Raw genomic sequence first — 20,689 nt, forward strand, 5'->3', positions numbered from 1 at the left:
CCTCCCTTTTGTAAACCAGTGTTCATGAGGATTTCTCAACTATCCTCCTTTGCAGGTCAATCTCGTCAGGTCACCGTGCAGCCTGATTCTATGGTCCAGAAGTATGGTGGCTTGGTGAGCTTGAGGTGTGTGGTCGAGCCCTTGACTGTAAATGTGTCCTGGAGACTAAATGGAAAGGAGCTGCTTCACTCAGATGACATCCTGGGGATCCATATTGATCAGAGATTGCTTACCATTGCTTCCTTAAACAACGACACAGTGGGCCGGTACCAGTGCATAGCCCGTGTGCCTGAAGGTGTTGTTGCCAGTGTTCCAGCCATGGTAACATTAGCTAGTGAGTAGCTTTGCTTCTTTTCCTCAATAACAACACATTGTCTTTTGTTGCCTGATTCTGTGTTAATCAGATGATCTAGGCATCCTTCATTCTCAAACATAGGATATATTTTGGATGTGAATGCTGGCCTCATGCTGGGTTAACACTGTTACACATATGCTTCACAACAAGCCTCGTTTTGGAGTAAAGAAGAGCGCCTTGTACTTGTCTGACCTCACATAGGCACTCCCACAAATAGGACTAAGTAGGATACTCAGGTTGGGATGCTGGCATTGTTTAAGAGTCAAGAGTTCTAACATGGCAAGCCCACAAGGTAAATGCTATTATGTGTATGAGTCATAGGACATAACTGCCTAGTAACCTGTCTCAGCTAGTATCAGGAGGGTTCCCTCTTCAGGGCACCATAGGGTGTGGAGGGAAATAGAGAAAGGAGATATGCCTTTAAAAGATTGAAGGAGATACATTTGTGCAAAACGGGGGCTGGTTTTGTTTCAAAGCCAAGAATTATTGGCTTGTCATCAAGATATTAATCAGAAGTGAAATGTTTAGGTTGGGCCGGGTTAGAAAAGGAGAATGGAACAGCAGCTCCAAGGCTCCATGGGAGGGGTCTGTCATTGGGTTGAAGCCTTTTGGGGATTTGGAGTGAGCTCTGCAGTTAGATTAAGTTTCGGAGAGTGCATTCCAGAGCAGAATGGGGGCTGTGTTTTGCTTGTGGGCTCATAGAGGAGGGGAGTGAAAAGGTGGATGAGATTACTCAGAGCATGGTTTGCATTTAACAGGGACTGGGAAAGTGCTGCTTGCTCAGCCTCTTAGCACAGTTGTTTTGCTTATGGGCCTTTCTAGTGTTCCCTCAAATGTTTTTTATTTGGACAAAGCTGTCATTGTTCAGCCTACCTGACTGATGGCTATCCATTCCAGCCTCAGTGAATAAGGGGAGTCAGGCTTCCACAGCAGAGCTTCTAGTAAATCTCCTTGAATGTCCATAAAATCTGGTCCACAGATCCAGCTTGCTTTTGTAATCTGTTGCTGTTGAAATAAAACAGTTTTAATTAAAATAAAGAAGACAGTGAAGTTAGCTAGTGATGTTACATCACAAATAAGCCATTTACAATATTCACTTTCAGAAGTAGCTATAGTTTGGAATAATGTGTGATTGTTAAATAATCTTGTATGCAAAAACTAAATGGGCCTGGTAGATTTCAGCACAATATACTGTATGCTGTTTGCTAATAATAAATGTAAACTGAAAATAGTATGGAAAAAGATCCAGAACACATATTTTCCTAGATTCCATGCGAAATAGTTAAATTAGGAATGTATGTTATTAGAGCAGGCATGTATAACAGGTAGATCGTGATCTACCGGTAGATCACTGGACGATTGTGGCAGATTGTGGCTCCCTCCAAATGGGCCTTCTTCCTCCCTAAAAAGCTCAACAACTTAGCCCTGAACCCAAAAACCAGGGCTTTCCTTCCCCCCAAAAGCTCAACATCTTTCACCTGAACCCCCCAAAAGGGGGTAGATCACTGCCAGCTTTTAACTCTGAGAGTAGATCGCAGTCTCTTGGGAGCTGGCCGTCCCAGTATTAGAGAAAAGTGGAGAAAGGTAACAACCAAGAACGTGATGTCAGATGTCCAGATTCAAAGTTTCCAGTGTACACAGATGAGGAAGTAACACCTGTTTTTCTATGTGAATTGGAGACACATAAAATTTTCCACCAAGTCACTTTGAATTTGAGCCCATTGATACAGGCTAAACTTCCATACATATTTACTGGAAAGCTCCAAGACTCGCCAATCCAGCTTGCATGTTCCATTAAGCCATAGTGAAAAACAAGCTGTGATTGAATGTGCAGTGTGCTCATGCATGCAGCTAAATGGTTCTTGCCCCACTCCTCCCTTGCTGCTGCCATACCACTAAGAAACAACTCAGAGTCTGGCTTGTCATGACATTTGAATCCAGACCATGAGTAGTAACCAAGGTTTGTTCTTGGTTTAGTGCTTGTGGTTTGTTTATGGGAAACAAACCTGGGTTCAGACATCACCACAAGCCATATTCTAGTCGTTTCCCAGTGTTGGGCAGCAATATTACCAGGAGAGGAGTGGAGAGAGAATTTTTCAGCAGTGTGCACCATCATAATATGGGCACTGAAAGAACCCCTACTAAAATTAGGCTAGAGGCTTTGATAACTGACTGAAATAACATTGAGGACAGAGTCACATTAACTTGTTGGGGGACTTGTAGGGCCAATTGGATTTCCCCCTTCCCTTCAGCCTGGCTTAAATTTGCTAGATCACGTGCCACTTCAAACCAGGTTGACAGGAAAGAGTAGATTCACTGTGTAACCATATTGCCAGTATGCTTATGTTGAGTTGTTAGTGAAGATTCTGTATGTTATAGGTTTTGAATTATTGCCTTTAAAACAATAGTTTGTTATTGTGAGTGTTTGTTCGTTTGTTGTTTTGCATACAACAAAATTTGCTCATATTTTCCCTTTTGTGGGTGAAAGGAAGAGGCACAACTGGTAATTTTATTCCCTACATGTATGAAGTGAACACTGACAGACTGAATATGATAAACTACATAATATGCAAGAAGATCTATTATGTCTTATCATTTGTAAACACAGAGATATTCAAAAGATCTAGGTTCAAAAGATGCCCATCCAATTTCTGTTGTATGCTAGTTGCTGAACATTTGCTCCATGTGCTGTTGAGAGAAGACCATGAACACAAATAGGCAAAATGCCTCTTAGATATTGAGAGAGCTGGAGAGGTAGGCAGCAGAAAGGTGGGCTTATGTGATGCAAGGTTTAGTGGCAAAGTACATGCTTTGCATGCAAAAGGTTGCATATTCAGTTCCTGGTATCTTTAATTAGGGCTTGGAAAGAATCCAGTCAGAATCCTGGAGAGGCACTGTCACTGTAGACAAGTCTGAGATAGATGGACCAACAATCTGACTTGGTATAAGACAACTTGTTGTGTTCGTTCTTTAGGGGAAGGATGCTGGAGTCATTGAGACTTAATGTGTAAAGGGAAAGAGCACTGGCCTCTGGCACAAGCCCTCCAAGGAAAGTGACACCTTGGAAAGGGCAAGTCTAGACTAGCCCCAGCCATCAACCAGAGAATGAGTAGCTGCAAGAACCTGCTCTCCTGCACCAGGAGAAAGAAGCTTGCCATGTGCCTTTGGGATTGCACAAGTGAGGGAAAAGTCACCCTTATCTCTGCCACTGGCCAGAGCAACAAGGGCTTGGTTTTGTTGGTTTTGTTGCAAGCTGCCTTGGAAACTGTTAGTTTGAAAGGTGAAGTATACTTCTGGATGCAGAAGATAGGCAAGGAGAGCAGTATCTTGAGGATGCCCTAGAACAGTATGTGGTGGAGAAGTTTCAAAAAAATTGAGGAGCCTGTTGGGGTTTAGCTGAGAAAGAAGTTGCAATTCAAGCCCAATGGAGGTTGTTCAGAGTAGGCATCTGGGCCCATTGTGGAAAGAGAGAAGCAGAGGGACACATAAAAAGAGAAAGAGGGTGTGGGCAGACATCCCTGGTTGTCAAATAAAGATGGATCCTAAAGAATCCTTATTCAGGATTCCTCCCCTCCTTTTTTTTTAAAAAAAACTCCTTTGCTTCTTGGAAGGTATGTTAGAGACTATATCTCCATTTCTTTGGTGACAGTTAAGGTTTCTTACAAGGTTTACACATCGCCCTTCCTGTTTCCCAAAGGCACCATGTCTGAACGGGATTATCCTTGCCAATATTTTTGACATGTTGGCAGCTGAACTTTAGCCTTGGGATATGCCTGCCTTTAGTGCAGAGAAGCTGATTGACACCCTTGAGCTGGTCCCTGCTCAGGCTACTTTGGAGAACTAGTTGAGACTAGCAGTTAATTCCTGCAGCAGATTTTTTAAAATGTAGAGATAAATTGGCTATTGTTATATAGTCCTTGACAGAGGGAAGGAAATGTGGAAATGGTAGATTTGTTAAAGCAACAAAATAAAAAAAATCCTTCCAATAGCACCTTAGAGACCAACTAAGTTTGTCATTGGTATGAGCTTTCGTGTGCATGCACACTTCTTCAGACATTGTTGCTCATATTAGCTAGTGAATGTGTGCAGCCGCTCCCAAGCAAAGGTAAATACAGGTAAATGCTCTTCACACATGGCAGTGTACATCTTTTATTTGTTGCAGTTATATTATTCATGAAGGAAAAAAGTTGCACATGAACTGGCATTCTCTGATAAATACTACATGTTTCTGACTCTGATAGGAAATCCTGTGCACAAGGATAGGGATGCTTGAGAAATTCATTCGCTTCATATTCCAAAGTGAACTGACCTGATCTGTACTCTCCTGACTAATGCGACACTCTACATTTGTTGTATTCAGTGTTGCTTGAATCCTAGTTGTTTTCTGCCTCTGAGCAAAAATTGGAATAAAAGACCCCCAAACTAAAGACACAAATTGAATGCTAGAAGGGTTCATTGTAGCCAAAGTACAGAAGGATTCTCTCCAACAGTATTTTCAATGCAATGTCCCTCCTTCCGAAATAGATCTTTTGCTGCCTCCAGCTAGCCGGATTGGGAAGAACCCTGTTTAAAACTGGCAGGATTCACGTAACAAACCCTGTCAGCAGAAGCCCTGTGCAAGGACTTCCACTTGCACAGTGGGGCTTCCCTCTCTTTCCCTATGTGCACTCTAGAATTGGCTCTGGTGGCAGGTTGTGAGAACCCCCAGAACAGCCTATGGCGGGGGGGGGGGGGTTCTGGCAAGCTGCAATGTTTGTGTGAATGGAACGTTCAACACAGCATAATGTTGAATTTCAGCATGTAATTCTTATCAGCAGACACCTCTCAAAACTGAAATTGTGGCAAGATGAGGCAAGAAAAAAGATGATAAAAATGCGGAATTCAGTAAATATGTAACTAGCATATTTGCTAATGTAATAAAAGAGGGCCAGTTTCAGCATAAGCAAGAACAGCTGACTGTTCTAATTAATACCAGGTGAATTTAGCATTGTATATGAAGAATTCAAAGAAGAAGAGGCAGTCTGCTTTGTAAACAAAATTCTCTACAGTTTTGTGAAACATCCTGCGTTTTCATTTGTATGTTCCATTCTGAATATTAAGCTATCAAAGCAGCCTTCAGCTGGAGCTGGACACCTGGGTGTTAGCTTTTTGCAAAGTGGCAGTGGGTAGTGACCCTTGCACAGAGGCATCTTTGGGGACCTGGGGGCATTTGCAGCTGTCTTTTCAACAACAAAAAACCTCATTTTTCATTTTGCTTCTGTCAGGGCCTCTAATCTGATAAGTCCCTTGATACAGCTGTTGGCTCCATCTTGAAAAGCCATTTTCACCCTCTAAGAACTTCCAGGGTAGAATTACAGCGAGGGAGAGAAGGAAATGAAAACATAGGATTTATATAATGGTGATAGTAGAGGTGTGAGGAGATAAATGGAATATGTGATACACAAGTTTGGGTGGCTATGCACAGCTTTGCATATGGGGATGTGGGTTTACAATAGAGTACTGCACGTATGCAAGTACACGTAAAGTACATTTGTGAAAGTGGCACAGGAACACAGCAGCTGAGAATAGAAGGATATATATTTTAGGTATGTAAGAAAGGTGGAGATAATGGAACTGTGAACTTACATGGGGTGGAATTCAACATCTTGCTAAGGTGATCATCCTGCCAGTGCAAGCATTTCTGTTTGCCAGATGGGAGGATCGCCCCTCTCCTCCCTGACATGCTGTTCTGGGAGTTTTCGTGACCTTCCCAAACAGATTTCAGGAGGGCTCAGAGAAGGGGTGGAAGTCTTGTTGCAGTAGAGCAGGGCTGTCCAACTTCCAAGTGACTGCAATCTACAACCACTATAAAAAAAAAAACTTAGGGAAGCCAAAGTTGTTCAGCTTTTTTTTAGGTAAGCCAAAGTTGTTCAGCTTCTTTTCTTTTCTTTTCTTTTCTTTTCTTTTCTTTTCTTTTCTTTTCTTTTCTTTTCTTTTCTTTTCTTTTCTTTTCTATTCTATCTTTGGGGGGAGGATCCCACAGTCAACCAGTAGATCGCGATCAACCTGTTGGACAGCCCTGCACTAGAGGGTCTCTCTGATCACTTCCGTTGCATAATGACTTAGCAGAATCTGGCCCATTATGTTTTGTGGGTGTATCAAGAGTCCCAGTCTCCTAATATTCAAGGAACCAAACTGTGCTGGTTGCTGCTGGGCTATATAGACTTGTAGGAACAGCATGGTTACACAACCACTGTTACACCAAAACAGCAACAGTCAGTTTAAACATCTGCAGTAGGACGTAGCTCTTCTCTCAGATATTCTTTGTTCTACAGTATTACAGCCATTTCAACTTGAAGAGGTTTGCTTACGTTGTATAAGAAGTGAGTTAGCAATGTAGTCAGAGTTTAATGGAAGCCAGGCAAAGTGCTCCACCATTCTTTATTCCTGTAGCTTAAATGTGGATTACCAGTGAAACATCATATTCTGCTTTACATTAAAAGAGGCCTTTAGTCATTTTCTTTTCCTGAACTTGCATCTTCCACAGTAATCCTTTGCTGAATTTGATGTAATAATATATTTGGAGATTTGGTCATTTTAATTATTTTTAATTTATTTCCTCCCAGGAGCACTTCTTTCTGTCTAGTACATTTTCTTCTGCCTAATGTTATCCATCATGGGATTTGAGTCCTTCAGAAACTGGGGACAAACTTAAGGGGAATTTGCAAAAATCACCAAATTTGGGCAAGATGGATGGCAACTAACTAAGTAAAGAACAGTGCCAGTTTAAAGCAATATGTTATCTGGGACCAAAGGCAAACTGACAGCAGATGTTCTTAACTTTACATTTCAGTTCAGTTTAAGTGCTTATATATAGAACACAGATTTCAAGTTCCAAGCAACATCAGTGTGGGGGTTGGTAGGTTTTCTTTACAATTGCTCTGTTTTACTCCAAAGCTCGCAATAACATGCTAGGCCTTTTTGTTGTATATCTGTATTCTTCACTTTGGCTTCTCTCCCCCCCCTTCCTTCTTCTTCTTTGCAAAACCAAACAAAAATCCTGAAGCTGAGTTGTAAAGTTTCTTGCCAATATGCAGTAGTAATTACAGGCGGTTTTATCTTCTAGCTAAAGTGTGAGAAACTGGATATGGCAGGTGGGCAAGATATTGATCTAACCCCCGTAACCCCCACGAACTATTTTGATAGGTAGGCCACCTATCCAGCACCTAACATCACAATGATGTAAGGTAAAATGTTTTTCTTCAGCCTCTATAGTTTGGAATTCTATTGGGCAAAGGCTTAGGGTTTTTTTTTTTGCGTTTTCTATCTTAAAATTACAGGTGCGGCGAAGGCTAGACTCAGTCATACAACTCTTCCCCCCCCCCAAAAAAAGTGGAGCTGTTGCTATGATTTACTATGATCCTGTTTGCATGGCACATTAGATCATAGTTTGTTTCGTATGTATAGTTTAATATGAATGCAGTGTGCTAGTGCACACTGCTGGAAAGTTCTTGCTCTGCTCCCCTGCTACTGTGCTGTATGTAAATAAGCCAGGGTCTGGCTTGTTGTGACATCCAAACCCATGCTTGTGTTTTCTTTTTCTCCAAACAAACTATGAATAGCAACCAAGCTTTGTTCTTGACTTACTGCTTGTTGTCTGTTTAGGAGATATAAACCGTGAGACTGGGTTTGGCCACTTCGACAAGCCAGACAGTGGCTTGTTTTCCCTCTTGTGCTGCAATGTGGAGAGCAGAGTCCACTTGCAGCATTCATGTTGCTGTGTGTACATATTAAGCCATAATTTTCTCTCAACTATGGTTTTAACCAGGCCTATACAATTATAACTGGCTTTCTCAAGAGACAGTTGAAGGCCAAGAGGACAGAGCGATAGACATAGACCTGTGCTTGTATCAGGTGTTTCAGGTGAGCAGCTATACAGTATATTTAATATTAGTAACATATCCCATGACAAGGGAGGTGGCTACATTTCCCCCCACATGTATGGAGAGCCACAACTGAAATAAGCCTTCTGTGCATGACAAACTGCGCATGATGTAGCTGGCAAATCTCGAATGTGTGAATATCCCTGTTACACCATATTACTTTTGCTAGGTTACTGTTTAAAGATGCAGGCATACTCTACCAAGTTGCACAAGTATTGTAAAAAGTGACAGAATATTGATGTGGAAATCTGATCTTCCTATAGATCAGAGATTAATTTTCTCTGTTTTCCTGTTGGGGAATTTGAGGGCATGGGGAAAATAAAGTGACATAAGTGAAAAAGGTAGCAGAGATGTAAATGCATTCCAGAAGACAAGTCATGGTTCTTTTTTATTATGAAAAAGCCATTCTTACCCTTGTGAAACTGTGCTTGGATTGCTCTTCCTTCTACAAGCAAACCTTGTAATAGCAGAAAATGTTTTATATTCCATCTGCAAAGAAAGTTGTTCCCTGGTGGCTTGGCTTGCAGAAGTGTTGGGCTGTTCTTTCTCTGCTCATTGGCTGAGACGGCTTTGGTTGTTTTTTGTTTAAAGCTGCTTTTGTGCATACATATCCTTTGCCAGTAATTTTGGAGCCTTTGCCTTGGCTCTGGGATTCAAAAATGGCTGTGATGAATTTGGACCACCAGGATGCACATTAATTTTTCCTGATTCTATTTGTATTTTGTTGATCAGATAAATGTGTGATGTCAGCAGCCAAGCTTTCAATTCTCTTTTCTCCCACCACTGTTTTCTGTGTCTCCTAACATTTGTCCCATGAGAAAGAGAAATAGGAAAATAAAGTCAGCACCAGCCTCTCCTTAATTTTTGTCCCATCAATATCTTGGAGTGAATAATTAACCTCCCATCTGTCTGCAATACCCAGTGGAAACATGGCTCTCCATCCCCAGCCTGCCTTTAAAGAATTAATCACTTTTCTGAAGTTCACCCCTTTACACCTTCTTTTTACTTTTATTATTATTATTTTAGTTGCATGATGCCAAGACATTCCTGAAGCATTAAACATGTTTGCTGCAAATCATTTTTATGTCTTTGTTAAGTCTCTCCCCTCCTTCCCTTCTTGAATCCAGGCACTAGCACGGAAATATTCTCCTGACAGCTAATACGTTTTTCATTTGGGGAGGTTTTTTGCAGTGCTGCCAAGGGAGCTGTTTTTTATTTAAAAATGTTTTTGAAGCAATCTTGCTTTAATTAGCCTGTTTGAGAAATTTCATGTCACTTTTCCATAAGCGTGGGTGGGAGAACCTTGGAGCCAGAGCTGTCTTTTGCTGTTGGAGAGCTGGTATAAATCCCAGAGAAAGAAAACATATTTTTCCACTCTTCCAGTCTGCCAATAGAGACTTGGCCATAGTTTTCAGTTCACAGGCTGTTCTAGTTTTTGCTGTCCCGGCTGCCTGAATACTTGCATTGATCCAGTCCAACTGTAGACGGCACACCCTCTCACTAGCACGGGTCATATGAAAGAAGTCAGGAATCGTAGGCTACCAAATCACAAACTTTGCAGGCAAAAATCCCAGACTCCAGTCTTATGAAAATGAAGGGCTTATTTGTAGTTTTCAGCTGAAGGTTAAAATTGAGAACTGGTGCAGTAAGGGGTATTGGTGCAAGTTTTCTTATCACAGCGCTTAAGTGAAGCAATACTTGATATCTATATTTTGTGAAATTTTCCCTTCAGTTTAACTCATTTCTTGACGTTAAGGAGTCCTTTTAGCCTTTGGACCTAGCAAACGTGTTTTTAGAGCAGGGCATGATGCAGCACAGAGCTGTTTCTTTCTATTTACTACATTGTTTCTCAAAATTCTTGAATTCGTACAGCCTTCCAAACCTTCAGCCCCTCGATCAGAACCAGTCCTTTATTCCTCAAATGAATGCGCAGAAAGGTTCTTGCTCACAGTTGTGTGCATACACTCTACTGCTGCACTGGGGTACCCGGTAGTAATTCCACACAAGCATTAGGAAAGGAGTAGAACAGGACATGTCTGACTCCCTACTGAAGCCACAGATGGGATAGTCATAAGCATCTCCTTCTGAGCTCTCATTTTCCCATATCATATTGGGATGATGGGGAAGAAAGGATGCTGTCAACCTCACAAACCCAATGTGGATCAGTGAGGTTCCACTGCTAAGAGGGCATTTGGTTTAACTCAGGGCTTGGCAGTTTGAGGAAGATAGCACTACAAGAAACCATGAGGACTAGATGCGAGTTCTTTAATTAAAGCCAGATTAACAGGATCCCACATAGCTACTGGGTTGAAGCATATATTTGCCACAACAATCATCCCACACTGAAGACATTCCAGGAAGGAGTGCTGTGGGCAAAGGCTTCAGTAGTTCATCTTGATATTTCCAAACATAATACTGTACAGTAGTTATTTTGTTTATGTTTTATCATTAGGAGATGTAATATGTATCAAACAAAGGCCCTTTGGATTTCATATGAGCTTAGAAAATTATTCCTATTTCTGGAAGAACCTGGAGTTTGATATAGTGATTTTTTTCAACATTTGATCAAGGGAATTCACTGGCAGTGGTCTATGTCTATGACTCACTTGATAATTGTAATCCCATACCCAGAACTGGAGTCCCCTTTAACTGTTTTCTGCTCTGGAGTCCTCAGTACCTGCTAACAAACTAGCGAGCCACTCTCAAAACACCCATGACATACTGGTACAACCTGCCTCACCATTGGAAATCACAGTTCTAACACCACTCATTATATGTAGGTCACTCAGACTCTCATTGCATTGCCCCACAGAACTTTGCATTGTAAGTCTTTGCATTGTAAAGATGGCATTGTATCTCTGAGATACTATTGTTTTGCTAGATAAGGAAAGGGGTTTACTAGAGCAAGAACCAGTGAAATAGAAAGTTGTTATTATATGACAAATTCATTAGAGGTTTCAGTTTTGGGCACCTGATTCTTGAAATCCTGTGCAGATGGTTAAGAAGTGTTCAGACACAGTAATAGAGAAAACAGCAGGGAAGAGAGGAAGAAGGAAGGCTGAGGTTGTTGGGGTTTTTTGGCTGGTTGTGGTGAGAACTTGTGCAAACATTCCCTCCTAATGGATTTCTCAAATGTACTGGCAGGCAGGCAAGCAAAGGCAGGTGTCACTTCAAATACCTTCTCCGATGAAACTTGATCCATCCCTCTTGATCTGGTATACTCATTCTCACTTTTAAAGGACCTCTTTGTTGGTTGTTTTGCTCCTAAGAGCCCAGAGAATAGTGCAGCCAACTAGTTTAGCAGACAAAGTAGACCTCAATAAGAAACCTTTCTCTCTCTCTCTCTTGCTCTGTAATGTTAATTTTGCAAGTATATCTGAAAACCCATTATATTTCTCTCTTTCTCATGGTTCATAACAGTAGAACATTAGGACCAGTATCATCAACAATTATAATTTGATTACAAACATACAAAGCTGAATAACTGTTCCCTGTTGATATGGGTTTCTGTTTTGAACAATAATGAAGTTTTAAGCTTGTTTATTATGGTTATGGCAATACACTTTGAAAGTGACTACTGCTTCATAAAAGTCTCGGTTTGTTTTGAGAACTGATTATCTGTTCTGGGGGGCTTGCGGTAGTGGGCTAAATTGCTTCCCACACTAGCAGTTTAGGGAAGAACCGAACCGCCTGATTTGCCTTGTTGTGGGGTAGGTTGTAAGGAATGGAGGTCTCTCACTGCCCAGGCCAGAACAGCTGTGTCTGCCTCCACCTATGGAGTGACACTAGCATAACTCTGCCAGCGCATAGCTCCCCATTCCAAATTCATTGTTTGTGTATGTGTGTTTGGGTGCTAAAAGGGCTTCACCAGATAATAAATGCCTTACCTTGCAAAGCAGTGTGATTTGTTGTTGTTTAGTCGTGTCCGACTCTACATGACACCTTGAACCAGAGCACGCCAGGCAATGTGATAGGTATTTGGAAATCATATGGTCATAATGGATAATTTCAAAAGAGATCAGCTCTAGTCTACACTCCTATTTGATGTGGCAACGAAATTAAATAGTTATAAGAATAAAGAAAACAGAAGATAACAAGTAAAAAATCAGTTGGGCTATTCAATCTGTTTCCACTTAAAAGTCAATCAATCAATCAATCAATCAATCCAGAGGCATTATGATTTGCTTAGTGGCATACTGCCTTTGCCCAGCAACTGCATACATCCATCCTTTGTACACCATGAAAACAGGACCATGCCTTCAGGAAACTCCCCAAATGACTCCTGGAGAGACAAAGGCTGCACTCTCAAGCACACTTGCATGTAAATCCTATTGATATCAGTGAACTAGGTGTCACATTGGCAAAAGCGTCATCCTACCCACATATTGTCAAGGTGATGGGAAGGCTTTTAATGTTTAATAGATTATTGTGTTTTATTTTTCTGTTGGAAGCCTCCCAGAGTGGCTGGGGAAACCCAGCCAGATGGGCGGGGTATAAATAATTTATTATTATTATTATTATTATTATTATTATTATTATTATTATTATATTCGCTATTTGCGAAGGGGAGATTGGAAGACACTTGGCAGTATGGCTTAACTCCTCCTGTGCATCCAATTTCTATCCTGAAAACATCCCACCCAGGTCATGTTTCTCCTGCCTAGGCTTGTTGTGGAGCCCAGCTAAAGAAAAATATTTAAAACCTGACATTGTTGGGGAATTTGCTGGACTGAATGTGGAGGGTGGGAGTGGAGAGAGGGAAGATTAAGTACCCTTCTCTTGTCCACCTGCATTTCTTACAAGTGAGCACTCCACAATAGTACAGTATTGCAAAGGAAATGGAGAGCTTAGAACCCCGTTACCTTCCAGCATGCAGTTTGTTCTTTATTTCTAGGTTTAGGATCAGGAGTTTAGGAAAGAACGAGCACTTGAGGCATAAGAAATGGTCATATTTCAGACAGCTGCATATGCTATGGTTCTTGGGAGTTTTTCAACAGTACATGAGATTGTGATATAATCTCATGGAAAGGATATAAGCTTCTTCAGTTTGTAATAAATGCAAAACCTTGAGCACCCCCCTTGTGATTCTTTTTAATCTACTTGCATTGTCCACCACTTTTACTTCTCTCCCATGTGTAAAGCCCAGCAGTTCAGCTTTTAACAGATCCTGTTGCTATCCTCTTAAACAGATCTCAAAGACTTCAAATACAATGGCCAGCATGTGATAGAAGTTGATGAGGGAAATACAGCTGTAATTGCCTGTGATCTTCCTGAAAGCCACCCAAAGGCCCAGGTTCGCTACAGTGTGAAACATGAATGGCTGGAGGTCTCCAGAGGTGAGTTGTGACTGGCTTACGAAGGAAGAGAAACTGGAATTGGTGGCTGCTTTATATCTCACTTACCTTAAACCACAGAGCCTAGGGCTTGTTGATCAGAAGGTCGGCGGTTCGAATCCCCGCGACGGGGTGAGCTGCTGTTGCTCGGTCCCTGCTCCTGCCCACCTAGCAGTTCGAAAGCACATCAAAGTGCAAGTAGATAAATAGGTACCGCTCCAGCAGGAAGGTAAACGGCGTTTCCGTGCGCTGCTCTGGTTCGCCAGAAGTGGCTTAGTCATGCTGGCCACATGACCAGGAAGCTGTATGCCAGCTCCCTTGGCCAGTAAAGTGAGATGAGCGCCGCAACCCCAGAGTTGTCCGCAACTGGAACTAATGGTCAGGGGTCCCTTTGCCTTTACCTTACACCTTCTGACTGTGCCTTTTGGGCTGATCTGTACAATCATTTTTCTGAGTTCTCTTAAGGGCTATGGCTTTCTGTATAGTAGACATAGTCTTTCATGGCTCCACATTTCGGTCCTCACTCGGGAGCAATTTCTTGACTGTCCTGTAACTTTATTGAAGCACTAAAAATATACCTGTGAAAGAAATATCTGAAAGCTGGGAAGTGCTGGGAGGATGAGTGAATCCCTTATTTTAATAATAAAACCGAATGATGTTCTAATTATCATACCAGGTTTGCCATGAGAATTAAAGCTGATTTTTTTTTACTCAAATCTTTTTATTCCATTCTTCCAACCACTCACCATTTTCTTTCTCTCAGTTTTAGCTGGAAACTTATTCTGCTTCTCTTATTATTACTCGATAATGTTCCTTTTGTGTTTACAGTATGCTAGAAATTGTATAATACGGATTTTCCCTCTTGCTCCTTTATCTTAACAGATAACTATCTGATCATGCCATCTGGGAATCTTCAGATAGTCAATGCAAGCCAAGACGATGAGGGAACTTACAAATGTGCGGCCTACAACCCTATCACCCAGGAAGTAAAAACATCGGTGTCTAGCGAGAAGCTCCGTGTGAGACGTAAGTCACTTCTTCCAAATATTTGGGTTCATTGGCTTCAGGCTGTCTTAAGGTGGTGGTCCCATTTTGCAGGTGCCACCAAATGCAGTCCTTTTAAGCTGCATGTTTTACACAAGCCCTTCATATTTGAGAGCTTGCTTTCTATACAGGAGTGTTAAATTCAAATTATCCTCTTGCAGTGCAGGTAGCAGAAACTTATCTCACAAGCATAAGGCTTCATTGTACATTTTCTGTTGCTTTTGGTATTACCGTATATATGGAGTGATGGAGTTGATGAAATTCCAGTTGGTGAAACTTCCTGTTTAGTGGCTTTTTTACCCCAATAGGCTTTTCTGCCTACATAATGCATCTTGTCCTGTTCTACAAGGCTGTCTTAATTTTGTTTCACTGATTTCTCTCTTGGTACTACTAGGCTCCACAGCTGAGGCAGCTCGCATAATTTATCCCCCAGAGGCTCAGACCATCATTGTCACTAAGGGTCAAACTCTAATCCTTGAATGCGTGGCTAGTGGGATTCCACCTCCACGTGTCACATGGGCTAAGGATGGTTCCAATGTCTCTGGCTACAACAAGACTCGATTCCTTCTCAGCAATCTCCTAATTGATGCAATCAGTGAGGAAGACTCAGGGACCTACAGCTGTATGGCTGACAATGGCATGGGTGAGGCTGCAGCAGCATTCATTCTCTACAATGTTCAAGTGTTTGGTGAGTACTACTTCATTTTCCTCCCTCTTCTCTCCTGTTAGACCCAGCAGCTACAACCATGGTCTGGAGCAGAGGTCCCCAGACTTACCGCGCGGCGGGCCGGAGGGCAGGGGAGTGCGCGCGCAGCGGGCCGGAGGGCGGGGGAGTGCCCGCCCGTGCGCATGCGCACACGCACACGGGCGGGAAAAAATCGCCGAAAATCGCTTGTGCGCATGCGTATGGGCCTCCCCCGACCCGGAAGTGCATCGGAAATGACCTCTTCCGGGTCGGGAGAGGCCCATACGCATGCGCACAAAGGATTTTCGGCGATTTTTTGCCGATTTTTAAGATCGTCGCCGCGCTGCACGCCGTAAGAGCGGGCGGCGGCAGCGGGCGGCGGGGGTCGTTGCGGGCCGAATTGGGAGGCCGATTGGGCCGCATCCGGCCCGGGGGCCGTAGTTTGGAGACCCTGGTCTGGAGACTGCTCTTGGTAATCCCACATCGTCATATATTTCAGAACTGTTTTTGAGGTGCAATTTAATGCTCACAAGCAAAATTCCTCCAGCTTAGATTTCACTCAGGGGCCTAACTCCTAATGACTGCCTAAGTAAGCTTTGAGGGCAGAGCCAAAGCTTTGACTTTCCAAAAAAAGAGCCAGAGGATTAAAACTGAGTTATTTATCGAGGCACAGTAATTCTAGGCACACACACATAAATATAATCAAAAGACAGAAAATTGTATTCAGTAACTAAAAATGCTCTAAGCTAGATGGAATGTGCTGTGAAAAGCAGGCATGCACTTTTAGCTGAACTGTAATTTAAAGATCCTTGGGTGAATTTGGTCCTTTGAGTATCTCACAAAGAAATTAAAAAGATATCAATATATAGTATGCCAAGCTTAATGATCAAGCAAAAAGACAGAGGCATTTCCTTTTTAAAGGAAATAAATGTCTGGGCTATAAGCTAATGCAGGCTAGGTAATCCCTGGCCAGTCAAGAAGGCTGCTTCATCTACCTGCATAATAAGCCCAATTTGATAGGATTACCTGGTATACATGCATATAAAAGAAACACACAAAACAGGCAGTTGTTCTTGAAGGAGTTGATTTATAGAATTCAACACATAAGGTTTTACCTAGGTCCTTTGCCCAAGAACCTGGATCAGGGAGCTCTTGGAAGAGATTTAATTAATGAATAGGTCCATTAGTCTTCCGGTCTAGAGCCTGTGGCTGTAGAAGAGCGTAGTGACTGCCCATCTGTCATGGATGCTTTAGCTGAGATTCCTGCATTTCAGGGGGTTGGACTAGATGACCCTTGGTTCCTTCCAACTCGTAAGATTCTATTATTCTACGATCTCCGAAAGATAACTTTTGAAATACACGAAGGATCTACATATAGGACACTTAATGGCTGCGCACAAGAATAAATAGGTTTGGGTATTGCCGTCTTCATAACCCCGTTTATAACACAGCAACGTAGGAGGGTAGCTACAAATATTTCAGTTCTGCCTGTTTCAGAGGTGAATGGTTGTTCTCACACCTGCTCCCCCCCCATTAATTTGAATTGTAACTCTCTTTCCTTTTCAGAACCCCCAGAGGTTGTCATGGTACTATCTCAGCAGATCATCTCATGGGGTCAAAGTGCAAAGTTCATCTGCAAGGTTCGGGGGAACCCCCAGCCATCAGTTGTGTGGCTGCGTAATGCAGTTCCTCTCTTCTCCAGCCACCGAATGCAACTCTCTCGCAAGGCCCTACGTGTCTCCAGTGTGGGGCCTGAGGATGAAGGGATATATCAGTGCATGGCAGAGAATGAAGTTGGGAGTGCACAGGCTATGGTCCAGCTGAGGACTACTGGGCCTGGTAAGTCCAAAGTGAAGTTCAAAAGGTTCATATAGGGATAATGAAATAAGAATTGTAAAGCACTTTGAGCAGCAAAAGAAAGTATATTATTATTATTATTATTATTATTTATTATTATTATTATTATTATTTTATACCCCACCCATCTGGCTAGGTTTCCCCAGCCACTCTGGGCAGCTCCCAACCAAATATTAAAAACAGAATACAACATTAAACATTAAAAACTTCCCTAAATAGTATCTCATTGCTATTAGTATTAGGGGTGTATCTGTCTATACATGGGGCTGCTCATTCTCTGTTTATGCCAAGTCATGCAGCTCAAGTTAGTTTCTGATCTGGAAAGGAATTTCCTGAGATTCCTACTTCTCAGATGTATGGCTTTCAGAGTATTGGAGAAATGAACCTGAACACATCCAGGTTGTATCTTGAGTAGGTCCCTCAGTACTTAGGGAGAAAGGTGCTTTCCCTGCATAGCTCTATTTCATGGACTGAGCTTCTTAAATTCTTTATCTGTCCATTTACATATGTATTAAGTGTCTGAGTGTCTGAATTACCCTCCACACTTCAGCCGCAATACCAACACTAAGAGCAGCTTACAAAAATCAAAATGACTAAATATTTGTAAAAATTCAGTGCTGAAGTGATAAAATAGGTGATTGTGACAAACATTTGTATTTGTATGCCACTCTTCCACAGTTCAGACCATGCTCAAGGTGGGTTACAACATAAACAAAATATTAAACTACAACATAAAAAATAAATAAATAAACAGACAGAACCAAACTGAACAGTTTCCACAAAAATTACAACAAGATCTAAAATAAAAATACACAAAACCAACAGCAACAATTCCCCCCAAAACAGCCCCCCCCAAAAAAGTGCCCCAGCCCAAGAGCTTTTGTAGCTGGAGTCAGTCTGGGGCCCACCTTCTCAGGCCAAGTGGGAAAAGGCCTGCAAGGCAGGGAGCAGGTATTCCAGGACTTTGTGTAGACAAGAGTAGGCTGATGCCTAGTGCACCAAAATCCCAGGTGCTTAGAGCGTCCCCTCTGGCTACCTAAAGCAGACTTTCTATCTTCTAAAGGAGCCAAAAGCCTATGAAAAAGTTAGGCTTGCTAAGTTAAGAGGAAGAAGCCTAAAGCCATCTGAAGACTCATGTAATAGTTTATAGCAGGAATGGAAACTTACCCAACTTAATGGGTGTTATTCTACTGCAGTGCTAAGAAAACCCTAATAAGTGCACGCACTCTCTCTCTCTCTCTCTCTCTCTCTCTCTCTCTCTCTCTCTCTCTCTATATATATATATATATATATACATATTCACCTTTTCCTGATCGATGGGAGTAAGTGGGTATCAGTTTTAAGACATGTGTTAAGTGCTCCAGCGTTTGTTCAAAACATCCTCTCTCTTGCCTTCTAGGAACAACTCTGAAGCCACAGCAAGGTTCTGTTGCCGATTCAGCTCAGTCTGCCTTGTCACCTACCCTGCTTAGCAATAGTGAAAAAATGCTGAAAGACAAAGCAAACTTCCTAAGACCCAGGCCCACGACACCATCTGTGTCTGTTCAATGTACTACCAAAGAGTTGGTGTCTCCAGCTGAGGCCCCAGTCATCCTTAGCTCTCCCCGGACTACTAAAACTGATTCATATGAGCTGTTGTGGAAACCACGGCATGATGGCAGAGCCCCAGTCCTCTACTATGTTGTAAAACACCGCAAGGTTAGCACATTCCTTTTTAACTAATTTCTGATCATGATGCTGAATCACAGTTTCTCTGGAAAGCTCTGTATAGCTTACACTTTCTTGCCAGTTTAGGTAGGAGCAGCCCGTCTTTTGGATGGGCAAGATATTTGCCCTGTGTGCGGTCTCTGAATGTCAGTGAGTGATAGCAGTGTAAGGAACATGCATAAGGAAGTGGGTGCTTTGGTGCAAGTTTGAGGTCAGCATGGGAGAGAGAACTGCAGAGATGTATGTATCAGTGAATAGGGGCAAACCCAGGATGTACATAACCCTGTGATTATGCATATACTTTACTATACTTTACTTAGTCTGGGGCATTTCTTCCCACTACCCTCCCTCCTCTTTTGATGAACTTATCATTACCATAAGACAGATTCCAGTAATGATTCCAGACCATCATGGTATCTTAGCTTGCTGCATGTCCCTTCCTTGCTTTGTTCGTTGGTTGTGGTCTCTCTTTTTTCAGCCGCTTCACCTGGAAGGCTCTTGGGTCAGAGGGAGTCACCATGGGTCACTGCACTTAGGACTAATATGTTTCCAGCACAGAGCAAATTCTCAGCTGGAGATTCTTTCTTGTATCTTAAAGGCCTTTACAGGCCTTTAACCCTGCTATCACTTTTATTTGTGTGGCTGGTAACAAGACAAGACACCCTGAAATGGGCTTTATGTAAAGGAGAAGCTGGGTTTAGCCAAATTCTGAATAAACATGATTATATCAGAGCTCATTTCAATAAATCTATTCTGACATGTGTTTACTTGAGGTGTAAGTGCATTTCAGAGAGTTTTATCCAGCTAAGTCATACTCAGATATGACGTATGGAAAACAGTGGATAGGACTAAGTAATGTTAATTTATTTCAGTGGGTGTATTCTGCATTGGATACCATCCAGTTTATGGAGTGCCCACGTGTACTACATGTGCTAACTAAATAACCTGGACTACTTAGAAATCTTTTAACTAAAGATAGCACTGAAAACTCGTTAACCCTATGCAGCTTTGTTCAATACTTCCACAGCACAAATTATAACATTGTGATTACATATTCCTTGGGAGATGGGAATAGTGGTGAATAGAGAAGTGGTACCTACCTAATAAGTCAATTGATTGAGGGAATTAGTAGCAATGGGTATCAACTACCAGAATTCAGATATTTGCCGGTGGACAAGTAGTTCTGCTCATTTCAGATTGCAGGTTTGTTTACAACTATCTGTGATAAATATGGCATTTTCCTATTGGAGGCAAAATTTTCTTTTTTAGGACAAAATTGTAGTCTTGTTTCCAATTCAAAGAAGACACTGTAGCCTATAAGAGCCTTTCACCAATGTAATGTGATTTCAGCGATTCCTAATCCTTTTCCAGTCCCCTATGCCCCCCATCTGCTCCAGACAAAGGGGATCTTTGCAAAAAAAAAAAAAAGCCTCCCTCTTTGTCACATTCATGGAAAATTTCACTGGAGGTAAGAGCCTGCAGTGAGCGGAGGGACGGAGGGAAAGAGTTGGATACAACCTATAACTGTTTGGTAAATGCACAGATGCACAACCTGTGTAGTTTGGAGTTGCTAAGTAGATATTGGAGTTCTCTCCCTTGGGGGTGTTCATTCCCCCCCCTCTAATTCTTGATGATACATAACAACAACAACAACAACAACAACAACAACAACAACAACAACAACAACAATTTATTATTTATACCCCGCCCATCTGGCCGGGTCCCCCCACCACTCTGGGCGGCTTCCAACACACATCAAAATATCACAAACTAAAAACTTCCCTAA

At 42.1% G+C, this 20,689-nt stretch overlaps 1 protein-coding gene across 7 annotated transcripts in view; it reads left to right on the plus strand.

The window, feature by feature from the left end:
- Positions 1-20,689, plus strand: part of BOC (BOC cell adhesion associated, oncogene regulated) — a 72,213-nt gene that overhangs the window by 35,769 nt on the left and 15,755 nt on the right. For all 7 annotated transcript variants that reach the window (XM_088668788.1, XM_088668786.1, XM_035114402.3 and 4 more), the window contains 6 exons: positions 56-334; positions 13,467-13,613; positions 14,493-14,636; positions 15,049-15,342; positions 16,906-17,178; positions 18,596-18,894. In XM_088668788.1, the coding sequence (XP_088524914.1) occupies positions 56-334; positions 13,467-13,613; positions 14,493-14,636; positions 15,049-15,342; positions 16,906-17,178; positions 18,596-18,894 (1,436 nt within the window). The remainder of the gene's footprint in view (positions 1-55; positions 335-13,466; positions 13,614-14,492; positions 14,637-15,048; positions 15,343-16,905; positions 17,179-18,595; positions 18,895-20,689) is intronic.

This window comes from Zootoca vivipara, chromosome 4 (assembly GCF_965207765.1).
Source record: "Zootoca vivipara chromosome 4, rZooViv2.hap1.1, whole genome shotgun sequence".
Taxonomy (NCBI): Eukaryota; Metazoa; Chordata; class Lepidosauria; order Squamata; family Lacertidae; genus Zootoca; species Zootoca vivipara.